The 25,188-nt window shown below is 29.8% G+C and overlaps 1 protein-coding gene across 2 annotated transcripts in view; it reads right to left on the reverse strand.

The window, feature by feature from the left end:
- Positions 1 to 25,188, reverse strand: part of LOC135692929 (protein FAM72A) — a 34,447-nt gene that overhangs the window by 3,670 nt on the left and 5,589 nt on the right. Inside the window, exons 3-5 of one of the 2 annotated variants that reach the window (XM_089113201.1) lie at positions 21,587 to 21,708; positions 19,866 to 19,965; positions 19,150 to 19,657 (exon numbers count right to left, since the gene is read on the reverse strand). In XM_089113201.1, the coding sequence (XP_088969327.1) occupies positions 19,579 to 19,657; positions 19,866 to 19,965; positions 21,587 to 21,708 (301 nt within the window). In that variant the 3' untranslated portion in view covers positions 19,150 to 19,578. Of the gene's footprint in view, positions 1 to 19,149; positions 19,658 to 19,865; positions 19,966 to 21,586; positions 21,709 to 25,188 lie in introns of those variants that run through there. The other variant, XM_065211279.2, reaches the window with a different exon arrangement.

Below are 25,188 nucleotides of genomic sequence, written 5' to 3' on the forward strand. Positions count from 1 at the left end.
AAAATTATGCCTTCTTGAATATAGGACTGCAGAAAAGGGGCAATTTTCAACATAAAAAAGCAAGGCTATAGGCTTAGGAAAATCATCAAATTTTTCCAAATATTTTTTAGTCTCAAATTAGGTAAAATCTCCCCTTTATTATCAAAATAAAGCAGAATGGAATTCAATTCTGAAATAAAAATTATGCCTTCTTGAATATATGACTGCAGAAAAGGGGCAATTTTCAACATAAAAAAGCAAGGCTATAGGCTTAGGAAAATCATCAAATTTTTCCAAATATTTTTTAGTCTCAAATTAGGTAAAATCTCCCCTTTATTATCAAAATAAAGCAGAATGGAATTCAATTCTGAAATAAAAATTATGCCTTCTTGAATATAGGACTGCAGAAAAGGGGCAATTTTCAACATAAAAAAGCAAGGCTATAGGCTTAGGAAAATCATCAAATTTTTCCAAATATTTTTTAGTCTCAAATTAGGTAAAATCTCCCCTTTATTATCAAAATAAAGCAGAATGGAATTCAATTCTGAAATAAAAATTATGCTTTCTTGAATATAGGACTGCAGAAAAGAGGCAATTTTCAACATAAAAAACCAAGGCTATAGGCTTGGGAAAAAAATCAATTTTTTTCAAATATTTTTCAGTCTTAAATTAGGTTGAATATCCCCTTTATTATCAAAATAAAGCAGAAATGAATTCAATTCTGAAATAAAAATTATGCTTTCTTGAATATAGGACTGCAGAAAAGGGGCAATTTTCAACATAAAAAACCAAGGCTATAGGCTTAGGAAAATCATCAAATTTTTTCAAATATTTTTCAGTCTTGAATTAGGTTAAATCTCCCCTTTATTATCAAAATAAAGCAGAATGGAATTCAATTCTGAAATAAAAATTATACTTTCTTGAATATATGACTGCAGAAAAGGGGCAATTTTCGACATAAAAAAGCAAGGCTATAGGCTTAGGAAAATCATCACATTTTTCCAAATATTTTTTAGCCTCCAATTAGGTAAAATCTCCACTTTACTATCAAAATAAAGCAGAATGGAATTCAATTCTGAAATAAAAATTATGCCTTCTTGAATATAGGACTGCAGAAAAGGGGCAATTTTCAACATAAAAAAGCAAGGCTATAGGCTTGGGAAAATCATCAATTTTTTTCAAATATTTTTCAGTCTTGAATTAGGTTAAATCTCCCCTTTATTATCAAAATAAAGCAGAATAGAATTCAATTCTGAAATAAAAATTATACTTTCTTGAATATATGACTGCAGAAAAGGGGCAATTTTCGACATAAAAAAGCAAGGCTATAGGCTTAGGAAAATCATCACATTTTTCCAAATATTTTTTAGCCTCCAATTAGGTAAAATCTCCACTTTACTATCAAAATAAAGCAGAATGGAATTCAATTCTGAAATAAAAATTATGCCTTCTTGAATATATGACTGCAGAAAAGGGGCAATTTTCGACATAAAAAGGCAAGGCTATAGGCTTAGGAAAATCATCAATTTTTTTCAAATATTTTTTAGTCTCAAATTAGGTAAAATCTCCCCTTTATTATCAAAATAAAGCAGAATAGAATTCAATTCTGAAATAAAAATTATACTTTCTTGAATATATGACTGCAGAAAAGGGGCAATTTTCGACATAAAAAAGCAAGGCAATAGGCTTAGGAAAATCGTCAAATTTTTCCAAATATTTTTTAGTCTCAAATTGGGTAAAATCTCCCCTTTATTATCAAAATAAAGCAGAATAGAATTCAATTCTGAAATAAAAATTATACTTTCTTGAATATATGACTGCAGAAAAGGGGCAATTTTCGACATAAAAAGGCAAGGCTATAGGCTTAAGAAAATCGTCAAATTTTTCCAAATATTTTTTAGTCTCAAATTGGGTAAAATCTCCCCTTTATTATCAAAATAAAGCAGAAATGAATTCAATTCTGACATAAAAATTATGCTTTCTTGAATATATGACTGCAGAAAAGGGGCAATTTTCGACATAAAAAGGCAAGGCTATAGGCTTAGGAAAATCATCAAATTTTTTCAAATATTTTTTAGTCTCAAATTGGGTAAAATCTCCCCTTTATTATCAAAATAAAGCAGAATAGAATTCAATTCTGAAATAAAAATTATACCTTCTTGAATATATGACTGCAGAAAAGGGGCAATTTTCGACATAAAAAAGCAAGGCAATAGGCTTAGGAAAATCGTCAAATTTTTCCAAATATTTTTTAGTCTCAAATTGGGTAAAATCTCCCCTTTATTGTCAAAATAAAGCAGAATAGAATTCAATTCTGAAATAAAAATTATACTTTCTTGAATATATGACTGCAGAAAAGGGGCAATTTTCGACATAAAAAGGCAAGGCTATAGGCTTAGGAAAATCATCAAATTTTTTCAAATATTTTTTAGTCTCAAATTGGGTAAAATCTCCCCTTTATTATCAAAATAAAGCAGAATAGAATTCAATTCTGAAATAAAAATTATGCTTTCTTGAATATATGACTGCAGAAAAGGGGCAATTTTCGACATAAAAAAGCAAGGCAATAGGCTTAGGAAAATCGTCAAATTTTTTCAGATATTTTTTAGTCTCAAATTAGGTTAAATCTCCTCTTTATTGTCAAAATAAAGCAGAAACGAATTTAATTCTTAAATAAGAATTATATTTTATAAAAAAGGACGGTCGACAAGGGTCAATTTTCGATATAAAAAGGCAAGGCTATAGGCTTAGGGAAATCATCAATTTTTTTCAAATATTTTTCAGTCTTAAATTAGGTTAAATCTCCCCTTTATTATCAAAATAAAGCAGAAATGAATTCAATTCTGACATAAAAATTATACTTTCTTGAATATAGGACTGCAGAAAAGGGGCAATTTTCGACATAAAAAAGCAAGGCTATAGGCTTGGGAAAATCATCACATTTTTCAAAATATTTTTTAGTCTTTAATTAGATAAAATCTCCCCTTTATTATCAAAATAAAGCAGAATGGAATTCAATTCTGAAATAAAAATTATACTTTCTTGAATATATGACTGCAGAAAAGGGGCAATTGTCAACATAAAAAAGCAAGGCTATAGGCTTGGGAAAATCATCACATTTTTCAAAATATTTTTTAGTCTTTAATTAGATAAAATCTCCCCTTTATTATCAAAATAAAGCAGAAATGAATTCAATTCTGAAATAAAAATTATACTTTCTTGAATATAGGACTGCAGAAAAGGGGCAATTTTCGACATAAAAAAGCAAGGCTATAGGCTTGGGAAAATCATCACATTTTTCAAAATATTTTTTAGTCTTTAATTAGATAAAATCTCCCCTTTATTATCAAAATAAAGCAGAATGGAATTCAATTCTGAAATAAAAATTATACTTTCTTGAATATATGACTGCAGAAAAGGGGCAATTGTCAACATAAAAAAGCAAGGCTATAGGCTTGGGAAAATCATCAAATTTTTTCAAATATTTTTCAGTCTTGAATTAGGCTAAATCTCCCCTTTATTATCAAAATAAAGGAGAAATGAATTCAATTCTGACATAAAAATAATGCTTTCTTGAATATATGACTGCAGAAAAGGGGCAATTTTCGACATAAAAAAGCAAGGCTATAGGCTTAGGAAAATCATCAAATTTTTTCAAATATTTTTTAGTCTCAAATTGGGTAAAATCTCCCCTTTATTATCAAAATAAAGCAGAATAGAATTCAATTCTGAAATAAAAATTATACTTTCTTGAATAAATGACTGCAGAAAAGGGGCAATTTTCGACATAAAAAAGCAAGGCAATAGGCTTAAGAAAATCGTCAAATTTTTTCAGATATTTTTTAGTCTCAAATTAGGTTAAATCTCCTCTTTATTGTCAAAATAAAGCAGAAACGAATTTAATTCTTAAATAAGAATTATATTTTATAAAAAAGGACGGTCGACAAGGGCCAATTTTCGATATAAAAAGGCAAGGCTATAGGCTTAGGGAAATCATCAAATTTTTTCAAATATTTTTCAGTCTTAAATTAGGTTAAATCTCCCCTTTATTGTCAAAATAAAGCAGAACCGAATTTAATTCGTAACTAAGAGTTATATTTTATAAAAAAAGGACGGTCGACAAGGGTCAATTTTCGATATAAAAAGGCAAGGCTATAGGCTTAGGAAAATCATCAAATTTTTTCAAATATTTTTCAGTCTTAAATTAGGTAAAATCTCCCCTTTATTATCAAAATAAAGCAGAATGGAATTCAATTCTGAAATAAAAATTATGCTTTCTTGAATATAGGACTGCAGAAAAGGGGGAATTTTCGACATAAAAAAGCAAGGCTATAGGCTTTCGAAAATCATCACATTTTTCCAAATATTTTTTAGTCACCAATTAGGTAAAATCTCCCCTTTATTATCAAAATAAAGCAGAATGGAATTCAATTCTGAAATAAAAATTATGCCTTCTTGAATATAGGACTGCAGAAAAGGGGCAATTTTCAACATAAAAAAGCAAGGCTATAGGCTTAGGAAAATCATCAAATTTTTTCAAATATTTTTTAGTCTCAAATTGGGTAACATCTCCCCTTTATTATCAAAATAAAGCAGAATAGAATTCAATTCTGAAATAAAAATTATACTTTCTTGAATATATGACTGCAGAAAAGGGGCAATTTTCAACATAAAAAAGCAAGGCTATAGGCTTAGAAAATCATCAAATTTTTTCAAATATTTTTTAGTCTCAAATTGGGTAAAATCTCCCCTTTATTATCAAAATAAAGCAGAATAGAATTCAATTCTGAAATAAAAATTATACTTTCTTGAATATATGACTGCAGAAAAGGGGCAATTTTCGACATAAAAAAGCAAGGCAATAGGCTTAAGAAAATCGTCAAATTTTTTCAGATATTTTTCAGTCTCAAATTAGGTTAAATCTCCTCTTTATTGTCAAAATAAAGCAGAAACGAATTTAATTCTTAAATAAGAATTATATTTTATAAAAAAAGGACGGTCGACAAGGGCCAATTTTCGATATAAAAAGGCAAGGCTATAGGATTGGGGAAATCATCAAATTTTTTCAAATATTTTTCAGTCTTAAATTAGGTTAAATCTCCCCTTTATTGTCAAAATAAAGCAGAACCGAATTTAATTCTTAACTAAGAATTATATTTTATAAAAAAAGGAAGGTCGACAAGGGTCAATTTTCGATAGAAAAAGCAAGGCTATAGGCTTAGGAAAATCATCAAATTTTTTCAAATATTTTTTAGTCTCAAATTGGGTAAAATCTCCCCTTTATTATCAAAATAAAGCAGAATAGAATTCAATTCTGAAATAAAAATTATACTTTCTTGAATATATGACTGCAGAAAAGGGGCAATTTTCGACATAAAAAAGCAAGGCAATAGGCTTAAGAAAATCGTCAAATTTTTTCAGATATTTTTTAGTCTCAAATTAGGTTAAATCTCCTCTTTATTGTCAAAATAAAGCAGAAACGAATTTAATTCTTAAATAAGAATTATATTTTATAAAAAAGGACGGTCGACAAGGGCCAATTTTCGATATAAAAAGGCAAGGCTATAGGCTTAGGGAAATCATCAAATTTTTTCAAATATTTTTCAGTCTTAAATTAGGTTAAATCTCCCCTTTATTGTCAAAATAAAGCAGAACCGAATTTAATTCGTAACTAAGAGTTATATTTTATAAAAAAAGGACGGTCGACAAGGGTCAATTTTCGATATAAAAAGGCAAGGCTATAGGCTTAGGAAAATCATCAAATTTTTTCAAATGTTTTTCAGTCTTAAATTAGGTAAAATCTCCCCTTTATTATCAAAATAAAGCAGAATGGAATTCAATTCTGAAATAAAAATTATGCTTTCTTGAATATAGGACTGCAGAAAAGGGGGAATTTTCGACATAAAAAAGCAAGGCTATAGGCTTTCGAAAATCATCACATTTTTCCAAATATTTTTTAGTCTCCAATTAGGTAAAATCTCCCCTTTATTATCAAAATAAAGCAGAATGGAATTCAATTCTGAAATAAAAATTATGCCTTCTTGAATATAGGACTGCAGAAAAGGGGCAATTTTCAACATAAAAAAGCAAGGCTATAGGCTTGGGAAAATCATCAATTTTTTTCAAATATTTTTTAGTCTCAAATTGGGTAAAATCTCCCCTTTATTATCAAAATAAAGCAGAATAGAATTCAATTCTGAAATAAAAATTATACTTTCTTGAATATATGACTGCAGAAAAGGGGCAATTTTCAACATAAAAAAGCAAGGCTATAGGCTTAGGAAAATCATCAAATTTTTTCAAATATTTTTTAGTCTCAAATTGGGTAAAATCTCCCCTTTATTATCAAAATAAAGCAGAATAGAATTCAATTCTGAAATAAAAATTATACTTTCTTGAATATATGACTGCAGAAAAGGGGCAATTTTCAACATAAAAAAGCAAGGCTATAGGCTTAGAAAATCATCAAATTTTTTCAAATATTTTTTAGTCTCAAATTGGGTAAAATCTCCCCTTTATTATCAAAATAAAGCAGAATAGAATTCAATTCTGAAATAAAAATTATATTTTCTTGAATATATGACTGCAGAAAAGGGGCAATTTTCGACATAAAAAACCAAGGCTATAGGCTTAGGAAAATCATCAAATTTTTTCAAATATTTTTTAGTCTCAAATTGGGTAAAATCTCCCCTTTATTATCAAAATAAAGCAGAATAGAATTCAATTCTGAAATAAAAATTATACTTTCTTGAATATATGACTGCAGAAAAGGGGCAATTTTCGACATAAAAAAGCAAGGCAATAGGCTTAAGAAAATCGTCAAATTTTTTCAGATATTTTTCAGTCTCAAATTAGGTTAAATCTCCTCTTTATTGTCAAAATAAAGCAGAAACGAATTTAATTCTTAAATAAGAATTATATTTTATAAAAAAAGGACGGTCGACAAGGGCCAATTTTCGATAGAAAAAGGCAAGGCTATAGGCTTAGGAAAATCATCAAATTTTTCCAAATATTTTTTAGTCTCAAATTAGGTAAAATCTCCCCTTTATTATCAAAATAAAGCAGAATGGAATTCAATTCTGAAATAAAAATTATGCCTTCTTGAATATAGGACTGCAGAAAAGGGGCAATTTTCAACATAAAAAAGCAAGGCTATAGGCTTAGGAAAATCATCAAATTTTTCCAAATATTTTTTAGTCTCAAATTAGGTAAAATCTCCCCTTTATTATCAAAATAAAGCAGAATGGAATTCAATTCTGAAATAAAAATTATGCCTTCTTGAATATAGGACTGCAGAAAAGGGGCAATTTTCAACATAAAAAAGCAAGGCTATAGGCTTGGGAAAATCATCAATTTTTTTCAAATATTTTTCAGTCTTAAATTAGGTTAAATCTCCCCTTTATTATCAAAATAAAGCAGAAATGAATTCAATTCTGAAATAGAAATTATGCTTTCTTGAATATAGGACTGCAGAAAAGGGGCAATTTTCGACATAAAAAAGCAAGGCTATAGGCTTAGGAAAATCATCACATTTTTCCAAATATTTTTTAGTCTTTAATTAGATAAAATCTCCCCTTTATTATCAAAATAAAGCAGAATGGAATTCTATTCTGAAATAAAAATTATACTTTCTTGAATATATGACTGCAGAAAAGGGGCAATTTTCAACATAAAAAAGCAAGGCTATAGGCTTAGAAAATCATCAAATTTTTTCAAATATTTTTTAGTCTCAAATTGGGTAAAATCTCCCCTTTATTATCAAAATAAAGCAGAATAGAATTCAATTCTGAAATAAAAATTATATTTTCTTGAATATATGACTGCAGAAAAGGGGCAATTTTCGACATAAAAAACCAAGGCTATAGGCTTAGGAAAATCATCAAATTTTTTCAAATATTTTTTAGTCTCAAATTGGGTAAAATCTCCCCTTTATTATCAAAATAAAGCAGAATAGAATTCAATTCTGAAATAAAAATTATACTTTCTTGAATATATGACTGCAGAAAAGGGGCAATTTTCGACATAAAAAAGCAAGGCAATAGGCTTAAGAAAATCGTCAAATTTTTTCAGATATTTTTCAGTCTCAAATTAGGTTAAATCTCCTCTTTATTGTCAAAATAAAGCAGAAACGAATTTAATTCTTAAATAAGAATTATATTTTATAAAAAAAGGACGGTCGACAAGGGCCAATTTTCGATATAAAAAGGCAAGGCTATAGGATTGGGGAAATTATCAAATTTTTTCAAATATTTTTCAGTCTTAAATTAGGTTAAATCTCCCCTTTATTGTCAAAATAAAGCAGAACCGAATTTAATTCTTAACTAAGAATTATATTTTATAAAAAAAGGAAGGTCGACAAGGGTCAATTTTCGATAGAAAAAGCAAGGCTATAGGCTTAGGAAAATCATCAAATTTTTTCAAATATTTTTTAGTCTCAAATTGGGTAAAATCTCCCCTTTATTATCAAAATAAAGCAGAATAGAATTCAATTCTGAAATAAAAATTATACTTTCTTGAATATATGACTGCAGAAAAGGGGCAATTTTCGACATAAAAAAGCAAGGCAATAGGCTTAAGAAAATCGTCAAATTTTTTCAGATATTTTTCAGTCTCAAATTAGGTTAAATCTCCTCTTTATTGTCAAAATAAAGCAGAAACGAATTTAATTCTTAAATAAGAATTATATTTTATAAAAAAAGGACGGTCGACAAGGGTCAATTTTCGATATAAAAAGGCAAGGCTATAGGCTTAGGAAAATCATCAAATTTTTCCAAATATTTTTTAGTCTCAAATTAGGTAAAATCTCCCCTTTATTATCAAAATAAAGCAGAATGGAATTCAATTCTGAAATAAAAATTATGCCTTCTTGAATATAGGACTGCAGAAAAGGGGCAATTTTCAACATAAAAAAGCAAGGCTAAAGGCTTAGGAAAATCATCAAATTTTTCCAAATATTTTTTAGTCTCAAATTAGGTAAAATCTCCCCTTTATTATCAAAATAAAGCAGAATGGAATTCAATTCTGAAATAAAAATTATGCCTTCTTGAATATAGGACTGCAGAAAAGGGGCAATTTTCAACATAAAAAAGCAAGGCTATAGGCTTGGGAAAATCATCAATTTTTTTCAAATATTTTTCAGTCTTAAATTAGGTTAAATCTCCCCTTTATTATCAAAATAAAGCAGAATGGAATTCAATTCTGAAATAAAAATTATGCCTTCTTGAATATAGGACTGCAGAAAAGGGGCAATTTTCAACATAAAAAAGCAAGGCTATAGGCTTGGGAAAATCATCAATTTTTTTCAAATATTTTTCAGTCTTAAATTAGGTTAAATCTCCCCTTTATTATCAAAATAAAGCAGAATGGAATTCAATTCTGAAATAAAAATTATGCTTTCTTGAATATAGGACTGCAGAAAAGGGGCAATTTTCGACATAAAAAAGCAAGGCTATAGGCTTAGGAAAATCATCACATTTTTCCAAATATTTTTTAGTCTTTAATTAGATAAAATCTCCCCTTTATTATCAAAATAAAGCAGAATGGAATTCTATTCTGAAATAAAAATTATACTTTCTTGAATATATGACTGCAGAAAAGGGGCAATTTTCGACATAAAAAGGCAAGGCTATAGGCTTAGGAAAATCATCAAATTTTTTCAAATATTTTTTAGTCTCAAATTGGGTAAAATCTCCCCTTTATTATCAAAATAAAGCAGAATAGAATTCAATTCTGAAATAAAAATTATACTTTCTTTAATATAGGACTGCAGAAAAGGGGCAATTTTCGACATAAAAAAGCAAGGCCATAGGCTTAGGAAAATCATCAAATTTTTTCAAATATTTTTTAAGTCTCAAATTAGGTTAAATCTCCCCTTTATTATCAAAATAAAGCAGAAACGAATTTAATTCTGACATAAAAATTATGCTTTCTTGAATATATGACTGCAGAAAAGGGGCAATTTTCGACATAAAAAGGCAAGGCTATAGGCTTAGGAAAATCATCAAATTTTTCCAAATATTTTTTAGTCTCAAATTAGGTAAAATCTCCCCTTTATTATCAAAATAAAGCAGAATGGAATTCAATTCTGAAATAAAAATTATGCCTTCTTGAATAAAGGACTGCAGAAAAGGGGCAATTTTCGACATAAAAAGGCAAGGCTATAGGCTTAGGAAAATCATCAAATTTTTTCAAATATTTTTTAGTCTCAAATTGGGTAAAATCTCCCCTTTATTATCAAAATAAAGCAGAATAGAATTCAATTCTGAAATAAAAATTATACTTTCTTTAATATAGGACTGCAGAAAAGGGGCAATTTTCGACATAAAAAAGCAAGGCCATAGGCTTAGGAAAATCATCAAATTTTTTCAAATATTTTTTAAGTCTCAAATTAGGTTAAATCTCCCCTTTATTATCAAAATAAAGCAGAAACGAATTTAATTCTGACATAAAAATTATGCTTTCTTGAATATATGACTGCAGAAAAGGGGCAATTTTCGACATAAAAAGGCAAGGCTATAGGCTTAGGAAAATCATCAAATTTTTTCAAATATTTTTTAAGTCTCAAATTAGGTTAAATCTCCCCTTTATTATCAAAATAAAGCAGAAACGAATTTAATTCTGACATAAAAATTATGCTTTCTTGAATATATGACTGCAGAAAAGGGGCAATTTTCGATATCAAAAGGCAAGGCTATAGGCTTAGGAAAATCATCAAATTTTTTCAAATATTTTTTAAGTCTCAAATTAGGTTAAATCTCCCCTTTATTATCAAAATAAAGCAGAAACGAATTTAATTCTTAAATAAGAATTATATTTTATAAAAAAAGGACGGTCGACAAGGGTCAATTTTCGATAGAAAAAGCAAGGCAATAGGCTTAGGAAAATCGTCAAATTTTTTCAAATATTTTTTAGTCTCAAATTGGGTAAAATCTCCCCTTTATTATCAAAATAAAGCAGAATAGAATTCAATTCTGAAATAAAAATTATACTTTCTTGAATATATGACTGCAGAAAAGGGGCAATTTTCGACATAAAAAAGCAAGGCAATAGGCTTAAGAAAATCGTCAAATTGTTTCAGATATTTTTTAGTCTCAAATTAGGTTAAATCTCCTCTTTATTGTCAAAATAAAGTAGAAACGAATTTAATTCTTAAATAAGAATTATATTTTATAAAAAAAGGACGGTCGACAAGGGCCAATTTTCGATATAAAAAGGCAAGGCTATAGGATTAGGGAAATCATCAAATTTTTTCAAATATTTTTCAGTCTTGAATTAGGTTAAATCTCCCCTTTATTATCAAAATAAAGCAGAAATGAATTCAATTCTGACATAAAAATTATGCTTTCTTGAATATATGACTGCAGAAAAGGGGCAATTTTCGACATAAAAAAGCAAGGCTATAGGCTTAGCAAAATCATCAAATTTTTTCAAATATTTTTTAAGTCTCAAATTAGGTTAAATCTCCCCTTTATTATCAAAATAAAGCAGAAACGAATTTAATTCTTAAATAAGAATTATATTTTATAAAAAAAGGACGGTTGACAAGGGTCAATTTTCGATAGAAAAAGCAAGGCAATAGGCTTAGGAAAATCGTCAAATTTTTTCAAATATTTTTTAGTCTCAAATTGGGTAAAATCTCCCCTTTATTATCAAAATAAAGCAGAATAGAATTCAATTCTGAAATAAAAATTATACTTTCTTGAATATATGACTGCAGAAAAGGGGCAATTTTCGACATAAAAAAGCAAGGCAATAGGCTTAAGAAAATCGTCAAATTTTTTCAGATATTTTTTAGTCTCAAATTAGGTTAAATCTCCTCTTTATTGTCAAAATAAAGCAGAAACGAATTTAATTCTTAAATAAGAATTATATTTTATAAAAAAAGGACGGTCGACAAGGGCCAATTTTCGATATAAAAAGGCAAGGCTATAGGATTAGGGAAATCATCAAACTTTTTCAAATATTTTTCAGTCTTAAATTAGGTTAAATCTCCCCTTTATTGTCAAAATAAAGCAGAACCGAATTTAATTCGTAACTAAGAGTTATATTTTATAAAAAAAGGACGGTCGACAAGGGTCAATTTTCGATATAAAAAGGCAAGGCTATAGGCTTAGGAAAATCCTCAAATTTTTCCAAATATTTTTTAGTCTCAAATTAGGTAAAATCTCCCCTTTATTATCAAAATAAAGCAGAATGGAATTCAATTCTGAAATAAAAATTATACTTTCTTGAATATATGACTGCAGAAAAGGGGCAATTTTCGACATAAAAAAGCAAGGCAATAGGCTTAAGAAAATCGTCAAATTTTTTCAGATATTTTTTAGTCTCAAATTAGGTTAAATCTCCTCTTTATTGTCAAAATAAAGCAGAAACGAATTTAATTCTTAAATAAGAATTATATTTTATAAAAAAAGGACGGTCGACAAGGGCCAATTTTCGATATAAAAAGGCAAGGCTATAGGATTAGGGAAATCATCAAACTTTTTCAAATATTTTTCAGTCTTAAATTAGGTTAAATCTCCCCTTTATTGTCAAAATAAAGCAGAACCGAATTTAATTCGTAACTAAGAGTTATATTTTATAAAAAAAGGACGGTCGACAAGGGTCAATTTTCGATATAAAAAGGCAAGGCTATAGGCTTAGGAAAATCCTCAAATTTTTCCAAATATTTTTTAGTCTCAAATTAGGTAAAATCTCCCCTTTATTATCAAAATAAAGCAGAATGGAATTCAATTCTGAAATAAAAATTATGCTTTCTTGAATATAGGACTGCAGAAAAGGGGCAATTTTCGACATAAAAAACCAAGGCTATAGGCTTAGGAAAATCATCAAATTTTTTCAAATATTTTTCAGTCTCAAATTGGGTAAAATCTCCCCTTTATTATCAAAATAAAGCAGAACCGAATTTAATTCGTAACTAAGAGTTATATTTTATAAAAAAAGGACGGTCGACAAGGGTCAATTTTCGATATAAAAAGGCAAGGCTATAGGCTTAGGAAAATCCTCAAATTTTTCCAAATATTTTTTAGTCTCAAATTAGGTAAAATCTCCCCTTTATTATCAAAATAAAGCAGAATGGAATTCAATTCTGAAATAAAAATTATGCTTTCTTGAATATAGGACTGCAGAAAAGGGTCAATTTTCGACATAAAAAACCAAGGCTATAGGCTTAGGAAAATCATCAAATTTTTTCAAATATTTTTCAGTCTCAAATTGGGTAAAATCTCCCCTTTATTATCAAAATAAAGCAGAATGGAATTCAATTCTGAAATAAAAATTATGCCTTCTTGAATATAGGACTGCAGAAAAGGGGCAATTTTCGATATAAAAAAGCAAGGCTATAGGCTTAGGAAAATTATCAAATTTTTTCAAATATTTTTTAGTCTCAAATTGGGTAAAATCTCCCCTTTATTATACAAATAAAGCAGAATGGAATTCAATTCTGAAAAAAAATTATACTTTCTTGAATATATGACTGCAGAAAAGGGGCAATTTTCGACATAAAAAAGCAAGGCTATAGGCTTAGGAAAATCATCAAATTTTTTCAAATATTTTTTAGTCTCAAATTGGGTAAAATCTCCCCTTTATTATCAAAATAAAGCAGAATGGAATTCAATTCTGAAATAAAAATTATACTTTCTTGAATATATGACTGCAGAAAAGGGGCAATTTTCGATATAAAAAAGCAAGGCTATAGGCTTAGGAAAATCATCAAATTTTTTCAAATATTTTTTAGTCTCAAATTGGGTAAAATCTCCCCTTTATTATCAAAATAAAGCAGAATGGAATTCAATTCTGAAATAAAAATTATACTTTCTTGAATATATGACTGCAGAAAAGGGGCAATTTTCGACCTAAAAAAGCAAGGCTATAGGCTTAGGAAAATCATCAAATTTTTTCAAATATTTTTTAGTCTCAAATTGGGTAAAATCTCCCCTTTATTATCAAAATAAAGCAGAATGGAATTCAATTCTGAAATAAAAATTATACTTTCTTGAATATATGACTGCAGAAAAGGGGCAATTTTCGATATAAAAAAGCAAGGCTATAGGCTTAGGAAAATCATCAAATTTTTCCAAATATTTTTTAGTCTCAAATTGGGTAAAATCTCCCCTTTATTATCAAAATAAAGCAGAATGGAATTCAATTCTGAAATAAAAATTATACTTTCTTGAATATATGACTGCAGAAAAGGGGCAATTTTCGATATAAAAAAGCAAGGCTATAGGCTTAGGAAAATCATCAAATTTTTTCAAATATTTTTTAGTCTCAAATTGGGTAAAATCTCCCCTTTATTATCAAAATAAAGCAGAATGGAATTCAATTCTGAAATAAAAATTATACTTTCTTGAATATATGACTGCAGAAAAGGGGCAATTTTCGACCTAAAAAAGCAAGGCTATAGGCTTAGGAAAATCATCAAATTTTTTCAAATATTTTTTAGTCTCAAATTGGGTAAAATCTCCCCTTTATTATCAAAATAAAGCAGAATGGAATTCAATTCTGAAATAAAAATTATACTTTCTTGAATATATGACTGCAGAAAAGGGGCAATTTTCGATATAAAAAAGCAAGGCTATAGGCTTAGGAAAATCATCAAATTTTTTCAAATATTTTTTAGTCTCAAATTGGGTAAAATCTCCCCTTTATTATCAAAATAAAGCAGAATGGAATTCAATTCTGAAATAAAAATTATACTTTCTTGAATATATGACTGCAGAAAAGGGGCAATTTTCGACATAAAAAAGCAAGGCTATAGGCTTAGGAAAATCATCAAATTTTTTCAAATATTTTTTAGTCTCAAATTGGGTAAAATCTCCCCTTTATTATCAAAATAAAGCAGAATGGAATTCAATTCTGAAATAAAAATTATACTTTCTTGAATATATGACTGCAGAAAAGGGGCAATTTTCGACCTAAAAAAGCAAGGCTATAGGCTTAGGAAAATCATCAAATTTTTTCAAATATTTTTTAGTCTCAAATTGGGTAAAATCTCCCCTTTATTATCAAAATAAAGCAGAATGGAATTCAATTCTGAAATAAAAATTATACTTTCTTGAATATATGACTGCAGAAAAGGGGCAATTTTCGATATAAAAAAGCAAGGCTATACGCTTAGGAAAATCATCACATTTTTCCAAATATTTTTTAGTCTCCAATTAGGTAAAATCTCCCCTTTATTATCAAAATAAAGCAGAATTAAATTCGATTCTGAAATAAAAATTATACTTTCTTGAATATATGACTGCAGAAAAGGGGCAATTTTCGATATAAAAAAGCAAGGCTATAGACTTAGGTAGATCGTCAAATTTTTTCAGATATTTTTTCGTCTTAAATTAGGTTAAATCTCCCCTTTATTATCAAAATAAAGCAGAAATGAATTCAATTCTGACATAAAAATTAAACTTTCTTGAATATATGACTGCAGAAAAGGGGCAATTTTCGATATAAAAAAGCAAGGCTATAGGCTTAGGAAAATCGTCAAATTTTTCTAAATATTTTTTAGTCTCAAATTAGGTAAAATCTCCCATATATTATCAAAATAAAGCAGAATCAAATTCAATTCTGAAATAAAAATTATACTTTCTTGAATATATGACTGCAGAAAAGGGGCAATTTTCGATATAAAAAAGCAAGGCCATAGGCTTAGGAAAATCATCAAATTTTTTAAGATATTTTTTAGTCTCAAATTGGGTTAAATCTCCCCTTTATTATCAAAATAAAGCAGAATTAAATTCGATTCTGAAAAAAAAATCATACTTTCTTGAATATATGACTGCAGAAAAGGGCCAATTTTCGATATAAAAAAGCAAGGCTATAGGCTTAGGAAAATCGTCAAATTTTTTAAGATATTTTTTAGTCTTAAATTAGGTTAAATCTCCCCTTTATTATCAAAATAAAGCAGAAATGAATTCAATTCTGACACAAAAATTAAACTTTCTTGAATATATGACTGCAGAAAAGGGGCAATTTTCGATATAAAAAGGCAAGGCTATAGGCTTAGGGAAATCATCAAATTTTTTCAAATATTTTTCAGTCTTAAATTAGGTTAAATCTCCCCTTTATTGTCAAAATAAAGCAGAACCGAATTTAATTCTTAACTAAGAGTTATATTTTATAAAAAAAGGACGGTCGACAAGTGTCAATTTTCGATATAAAAAGGCAAGGCTATAGGCTTAGGAAAATCATCAAATTTTTCCAACTATTTTTTAGTCTCAAATTAGGTAAAATCTCCCCTTTATTATCAAAATAAAGCAGAATTAAATTCAATTCTGAAATAAAAATTATGCCTTCTTGAATATAGGACTGCAGAAAAGGGGCAATTTTCAACATAAAAAAGCAAGGCTATAGGCTTAGGAAAATCATCAAATTTTTCCAAATATTTTTTAGTCTCAAATTGGGTAAAATCTCCCCTTTATTATCAAAATAAAGCAGAATGGAATTCAATTCTGAAATAAAAATTATACTTTCTTGAATATATGACTGCAGAAAAGGGGCAATTTTCGACATAAAAAAGCAAGGCTATAGGCTTAGGAAAATCATCAAATTTTTTCAAATATTTTTTAGTCTCAAATTGGGTAAAATCTCCCCTTTATTATCAAAATAAAGCAGAATGGAATTCAATTCTGAAATAAAAATTATACTTTCTTGAATATATGACTGCAGAAAAGGGGCAATTTTCGATAAAAAAAGCAAGGCTATAGGCTTAGGAAAATCATCAAATTTTTTCAAATATTTTTTAGTCTCAAATTGGGTAAAATCTCCCCTTTATTATCAAAATAAAGCAGAATGGAATTCAATTCTGAAATAAAAATTATACTTTCTTGAATATATGACTGCAGAAAAGGGGCAATTTTCGACCTAAAAAAGCAAGGCTATAGGCTTAGGAAAATCATCAAATTTTTTCAAATATTTTTTAGTCTCAAATTGGGTAAAATCTCCCCTTTATTATCAAAATAAAGCAGAATGGAATTCAATTCTGAAATAAAAATTATACTTTCTTGAATATATGACTGCAGAAAAGGGGCAATTTTCGATATAAAAAAGCAAGGCTATAGGCTTAGGAAAATCATCAAATTTTTTCAAATATTTTTTAGTCTCAAATTGGGTAAAATCTCCCCTTTATTATCAAAATAAAGCAGAATGGAATTCAATTCTGAAATAAAAATTAAACTTTTTTGAATATATGACTGCAGAAAAGGGGCAATTTTCGATGTAAAAAAGCAAGGCTATAGGCTTAGGAAAATCGTCAAATTTTTTAAGATATTTTTTAGTCTCAAATTGGGTAAAATCTCCCCTTTATTATCAAAATAAAGCAGAATGGAATTCAATTCTGAAATAAAAATTATGCCTTCTTGAATATAGGACTGCAGAAAAGGGGCAATTTTCAACATAAAAAAGCAAGGCTATAGGCTTGGGAAAATCATCAATTTTTTTCAAATATTTTTCAGTCTTAAATTAGGTTAAATCTCCCCTTTATTATCAAAATAAAGCAGAACCGAATTTAATTCTTAAATAAGAATTATGTTTTATAAAAAAAGGACGGTCGACAAGGGTCAATTTTCGATATCAAAAGGCAAGGCTATAGGCTTAGGAAAATGAAACAAATTTTTCCAAATATTTATTAGTCTCAAATTAGGTAAAATCTCCCCTTTATTATCAAAATAAAGCAGAATTAAATTCGATTCTGAAATAAAAATTATACTTTCTTGAATATATGACTGCAGAAAAGGGGCAATTTTCGATATAAAAAAGCAAGGCTATAGACTTAGGTAGATCGTCAAATTTTTTCAGATATTTTTTCGTCTTAAATTAGGTTAAATCTCCCCTTTATTATCAAAATAAAGCAGAAATGAATTCAATTCTGACATAAAAATTAAACTTTCTTGAATATATGACTGCAGAAAAGGGGCAATTTTCGATATAAAAAAGCAAGGCTATAGGCTTAGGAAAATCGTCAAATTTTTCTAAATATTTTTTAGTCTCAAATTAGGTAAAATCTCCCATATATTATCAAAATAAAGCAGAATCAAATTCAATTCTGAAATAAAAATTATACTTTCTTGAATATATGACTGCAGAAAAGGGGCAATTTTCGATATAAAAAAGCAAGGCCATAGGCTTAGGAAAATCATCAAATTTTTTAAGATATTTTTTAGTCTCAAATTGGGTTAAATCTCCCCTTTATTATCAAAATAAAGCAGAATTAAATTCGATTCTGAAAAAAAAATCATACTTTCTTGAATATATGACTGCAGAAAAGGGCCAATTTTCGATATAAAAAAGCAAGGCTATAGGCTTAGGAAAATCGTCAAATTTTTTAAGATATTTTTTAGTCTTAAATTAGGTTAAATCTCCCCTTTATTATCAAAATAAAGCAGAAATGAATTCAATTCTGACACAAAAATTAAACTTTCTTGAATATATGACTGCAGAAAAGGGGCAATTTTCGATATAAAAAGGCAAGGCTATAGGCTTAGGGAAATCATCAAATTTTTTCAAATATTTTTCAGTCTTAAATTAGGTTAAATCTCCCCTTTATTGTCAAAATAAAGCAGAACCGAATTTAATTCTTAACTAAGAGTTATATTTTATAAAAAAAGGACGGTCGACAAGTGTCAATTTTCGATATAAAAAGGCAAGGCTATAGGCTTAGGAAAATCATCAAATTTTTCCAACTATTTTTTAGTCTCAAATTAGGTAAAATCTCCCCTTTATTATCAAAATAAAGCAGAATTAAATTCAATTCTGAAATAAAAATTATGCCTTCTTGAATATAGGACTGCAGAAAAGGGGCAATTTTCAACATAAAAAAGCAAGGCTATAGGCTTAGGAAAATCATCAAATTTTTCCAAATATTTTTTAGTCTCAAATTAGGTAAAATCTCCCCTTTATTATCAAAATAAAGCAGAATGGAATTCAATTCTGAAATAAAAATTATGCCTTCTTGAATATAGGACTGCAGAAAAGGGGCAATTTTCAACATAAAAAAGCAAGGCTATAGGCTTGGGAAAATCATCAATTTTTTTCAAATATTTTTCAGTCTTAAATTAGGTTAAATCTCCCCTTTATTATCAAAATAAAGCAGAAATGAAATCAATTCTGAAATAAAAATTAAACTTTTTTGAATACATGACTGCAGAAAAGGGGCAATTTTCGATGTAAAAAGCAAGGCTATAGGCTTAGGAAAATCGTCAAATTTTTTCAGATATTTTTTAGTCTTAAATTAGGTTAAATCTCCCCTTTATTATCAAAATAAAGGAGAATTGAATACAATTCTGAAATTAGAAGTATATTTTATAAAAATAGGACGGTCGACAAGGGTCATTTTTTGATATAAAAAGCAAGGCTATAGGCTTAAAAAAATCGTCAAATTTTTCCAAATATCATTTAGTCTCAAATTAGGTAAAATCTCCGCTTTAATATCAAAATAAAGCAGAATTGAATTTAATTCTGAATTAAAAGTCATATTTTCTTGAAAATAGGACTGTGGATACAGGTTGTTTTACGAAGAAATAAGTAAGGTTATAGGATTAGGAAAGCCGTCAATTTTTTTCTGGTCAATATGGTAAAAACCAAGCGAAATTAATATTCAGAGGGTTAAGCTCCTTCATCCTCCCTGGGTCTCTCTTCAGTCCCATTCGCGATGCTTTTGCAGAGAAAAGGTAACAAGACAGCTCTATAGTTTGGAAACGAAAAATAAAGTCTTGATACCCACATAGCATAAAAATACAACATCATTGAAAATTCAGATTCAATTCACAATATTAACAATTTGCTACAAACTAAATAAAACGGATTTCATCCTTAAATACCTACTGTCTACTCTGTGTATCAATAATTATATTATCTCTAAACAGGTAAAGCTGCTCACAACAAAATCTTACCTCAAACAGTCATCTGAAAACTTCCTTTGCATAGATCCAATCGCACAATTTTTACCGTCAGTGTTGTCTAAAAGATATTCCCATTTCACTCTGTCTACATCTGCAGCAAAAAAAAACGAAATTGCTGGCTCGTAAAAAATACTTACATCAGGACAGTTCTTGAATTGCGTCTTTAAAAAACGCTATGATTCTTTTTCTTAATTAGAACAGTCCATAAAAAAGTTTGAGGGAGGGGTAGTATTTTGGCAAAGTATCATTTGTGAGGTGGTACTGTGATTTTGAAACTGCATTTGTGCAACCAAACGTTAGTGGTTGCCATCTGAATGACTAACATCTAAATTGGCGGAATTGTTGTTCCCTGTTGGTAAAGGTGTTTTCTTACAAATAAAAAGGGCGTGGTCTACAGTGTTTTATTTCCCCACTTCATAGCCTATTGGCTGCTGCTACGACCGTCTGGTACCCCCTTAGATATTTACATCTGTGGCTGATCACATCATTCTAAAGCACATCCTATATGTGCCTATGAGAAACTTTACTCAATTTCATGAAAGAAAGCCCAAATAAAAATCTTAATTTAACAGATTTTCTGTTGAAATGGACCTAGCGAAAAATCTTTACTTTGCACTGGATGCACAATAAGAGGGGGTATTATTCTGAATTTTGTCTCAAAATGGGGAAATGCTACATCACTGAGAATTTGATAACTTCTGAATAAGACCTTTCAATATAAATAAAGAAGGGGACAAAAAATTACCACTAGTGGTTATATCTTGCTTAAAGTATGTGACTATTGTAAAAGAGGTATTCATCTAAATTATGAATAAATATGTTATTGTGTGCGTCATCGTGTTATAATGTGTTAGCAATCAATACTTGTACTAACCAAAACGTGTCTAAATTAACAAGCTGTAAGATTTTCAGTCGTGATTTATGGTTAAAAATACTTTGGAAGAAAAGAAGCCTAAGGTTTATCTAGTTTACAAAGGAATTTTGATTTGTTGAGCAAGAGGAAAATCTCAAGTAGTGTCATTGTTAGGGGGTGTATATACCCTAACCCCCCTCAGCATACGTCAAATATGGTTCACATTGTTGTTTTAAAAATGAATTAGATAAAGGTAGGTCATAATTTTCAAACTTGCCCGGGGAAGGAAAATACGCCGAAAGAACCGAAATGAGTAAAAAAGGGCATGATTGGCACCGCCATTGCGCTCATTAGGTACCATTTTATTTGTTGGGCCCGCGTCACCAATTCTAAACTTGGGGGCCAGCGAAGGAAAAATTTTCATTTTGATTTGATGAATTTGGGACTATATCTTTGAACATTTAATATTTCAGGAGAAAAGAAACTGTTATATGTTCTATTGACATCTGTGGCGTCGCTATAACAATGATCGAGAATTTCAAGCCAAGAAATATATATATACCCAAGTATTATGGATCTAAATATGCAAATCGGAAAAACGAGCACATTATTGTCAGGGTTGTCACTAACTACTTTGATACAGTGGGATGTCCAGGTCCCTTTCGATGACAAAGAGGTTGAGCCATCCTTCTTTTACCGACATGTTTGAAAATTTGCTGACTAAGCATCCTGGGATGGCAGAAAGCTCTTTGTTTTTGCATAGGAATTTTTTTCTACATAAACTCTTTCAATGGAAAGAAGCAAATAACCAACAAAGCATCAGGATAGAATATTGAGATTCTGAAAACGGAAAACAAACCTGCATCATACAATTCATTTTGATAAGATGCCTCTGACAAAAACATCCAGAAATGACCATTGTTGCATGAAGATAAACAGTTCGTACATGGCTTGGTGACATGATAACCAACAATATTACCACTAGAAAAAAGTTGCTTAGGTGAGAGATAGTAACTTGAAGACAGCTAATTACCATAAATTCTTGTATGAGTGTCCCACTTTGAAAGAGCATCTCAATCCTTGAAAGAACTCCCTGCTCAACTGAGAACACCCCCAAACAGTCAAAAATTTTGAGATTACTCCCTTCAAGTGAGCAACCCATCTTTGAATTTTCCACTGCTTCATTGATAAGACAAGGCCTAAAGATAAACACTTAATTTTTACAAGAAATAAAACTCTAGCTGTGTATGTATTTTCAAATGAAATCCAAAATGTGTAGTTTCATTTATCTTTTGAAGTTGGTAATTCAAAAATACTCAAAAATCTAATTATCATTTTTAGCAAAGGATCTCAGGGCCTAAAATAAGAAATTTTTACAGATCCACATTTTTTACAATAATTGGGCGTGGTACTTTGCCGGGGTTGGCATCATGGGGTTGGCATCATGGGGATGGCAAATATAGGAACTGCCAATATAGTGCAAATAGCATGTCCTAATTGGGCAAATTCTTAAATGAATGAAGTATAAGTAGCAAAAGCTGATTCTTTACAATAAATGGATTGGGTTAATAAGAAAATTAGCTACATATAGCGACGTCTTAATATGTGAGCAAAAAGTTATCGAAAGGAAACTCTTTTACATGGTTTGTTCGGATCTCTATCAAAGTTGTTTTTTATTTCCTTTCACCTTCAAAAACTCCCTTAAGTCAGCCTTGCTTCCCAGACTATGGTTTTGTTTGCTTTTTGAAGCTATATCTTTGCAGCTTTTCTCGGAACTCGAAACTTGCGAGATCAAGCATATTTATTGAAATATTCATATCTTTGTTAGGTTTTTCTGGAGCTATGCTGCTTTCCCCACCTGCTTCTATCTTATTGTAGGTGGGAATCAGCCTCTCTACATGGACAGGGTGAGGGTTTGCTGCAAGAATCCGAGCCATTATCTCGTCTGGAAGAATTCCACTGAGAACAAGTCTCAGATCTCTGTGATCTTAGTCGTTTATTTCTCAAATTTTAATGTATGATTGAATGAAATATTTTGTCTGGGACAAAAGCTGGGTGAAGTCTCTTTTACGTATGAAAAGTACTTAATTGCATTCATCCCATCAAATTCTTTGCCATCAAATCTGTTTTTCAAAAGGTTTTGTTACTATAAACGAGAACCTCGTTACATATGGCAAAAAAACTCTTCTCTCACTGATGTACAAATTGTGCTTTTTTCTTCTTATTGTCTTTTCGCCCATCTTGTTTGTAATGCAGACACCACGCACCAGCACCAGATCTCACTTTTGGAATTACGCCAAATTTATCATAAGATTGTACTAGATTTGCAAAAATTATGCTAGATTTCAAATCAAGGCAACCCTGCTCGAGAAAGAGGCTAATGCATGCTCAGAATATCAAAAGTGGCCAGAGTTGCAATTTGGCCTTTTTGACAACCCAGTGTACTCATTCTTCATAAACAAAAAGGCAATTTAGATCCATGGTTTGATGACCAAATTTCTCCATTTTGGCAGTTTCTCAAAACCCCTTGGCCAACCACAAAATATGTGGCTGCCAACCATTCAAAACAACTAGCAAAATCCTGAAGGTGGAAAGTCACAATTTACTCCCAAAATGAAACCATAGATGCTGGTGTAAAGTGTTTGCATTTGGTAACGATAGAAAATGGATCAATGGAAACAATGATTCTTTTAAATAATATAAGAATTATGTAAGAGCTATGCTAGATTCCAAATTATGTTGGATTTTATGCAAAATGACGTTTTTTGGCCAATATTATGCAATATTACGCTAGATCAGGTCACACTAGCACCAGCCCACAAGGGAGTGGTTGGAACGGGACTAGGAGTCTTGCCCCTAAATTTTTTTACGGCCACGCCCTTTGAAACACCGGAAAACATCCCTTTCAGAAAATATTTGCTTCTTTCTCTCTTCATTCATAAACATACAAAAGATAAAATACAAATTTATCTTTGATCATTTATCTTAAGAACATGCATAAAGCACCATCAAAAGGAACAAAAACGTGTTCTTAGCAGAACTGTTACTGTATACAAAGTCCATCTTATTTCAAAATAGCACACAACAATATCATAAAGCGCAATTGATTTTCCTCCCCATGTACTGAAGCTTCGAGCTCTGAAGTTTCTTTATTCTTCTTTATTGACCATTGCTTATTTCTTATCGCAATTTTCTTATAAAAAATGAGTGCAATACATAAGTCTGGGATTTGGCATTCACTTCGAATTGAAAAAATGTTCCCATTTCTCTCTTAGGCATTTCGATTGGTATTTTATGCTGCACTTTTAAGAACATGCATTATTTACAAATCCACACTTTTTATAATTACCGGTCCACAATTTTAATTTACAACTCCACAAAGTGAGTCAGATCCACGCTTATTTTAGGCCGTGTAGGATCTTCAGAAAAAGTGAAAATCTAACAAGGATCCCAACTCTTCAACTGGGTGTCCCACTCCAGCAAGCACCACAAAAATAGCCAAAAAACACCTAATAGGGGCCTAGGGTGCCTATTCATGAGTTTACGGTATAGAAAAGCTCAACATGTGAAACAAAATAAATGTTCTTGTCAGTAGATCTATTGCCAAAGCCTTTGCAGAGAATCAATACTTTTATGAAAGGAAATTAGGGAAGGTACATATTTTGCAATTTATTTGAAAACTGCAATAAGAAAAATTTCTTGGCTCTACAAGTCAGAGATTATCCTAAAATGAAGATCAGAACAGACTTTGCTATGAAGACATAAACCTAGTAGCATCCCTCTCTAAATACAAAAAGTAACAAAACAAATTAAGCAAGAACTTCATCTTGTTTGGTACTGGCTAGGCTAGATCAGGGTTGTCCAACCTTATTTCCAGAAGGGCCACATTCAGAATAACGCAGTAACCGAGGAGCCACTTTTATGGCTGCATTGTCTGTTTGGTCCCGTTCCTTTTCATATCGTCCCATCCCAAAAAATGAGTCGCTTAGGGGTTGCGCGGACGTGGGAACACATTAAATCGTACTGTTAAAGTGTATATGAAGTCATTTTGTGTTTAGCGCTAATTTTATCAAAAAAAGTGTCCAGATGAGTGTGCTAATTTATCAACATGTAACTGGCCTTCCAGCTTATCATAACATGAATGTTTAGTGTTATTATGCCTAGCAATATTGTATTTCTTCCGCACTGCGAAGTTTTCAAACAAATCAAGCACATAACAAAGTCATTTTGCTGAGCTACGGAAAAATCGGTTGTCCGCGATAATTTTAAATTGCGTTTCCCAAGTTCACATCTCACTTTCCTGCTTTTTAGAAACATGGCTTGTACCAGTAGCGGCGCCACGGGGGGGACAGGTCCCCCCACTTCTCAGAAGCATCGAGTTTGTATTTCGTCTGAATTCGATGAGAAAATGTTGGGGAGGGCTAATATTTTGACACCGAACTTTTTGTGATGTAACCCTAT

Source organism: Rhopilema esculentum, chromosome 3 (genome assembly GCF_057945365.1).
Source record: "Rhopilema esculentum isolate cy_ngs chromosome 3, ASM5794536v1, whole genome shotgun sequence".
NCBI classification, from domain to species: Eukaryota; Metazoa; Cnidaria; class Scyphozoa; order Rhizostomeae; family Rhizostomatidae; genus Rhopilema; species Rhopilema esculentum.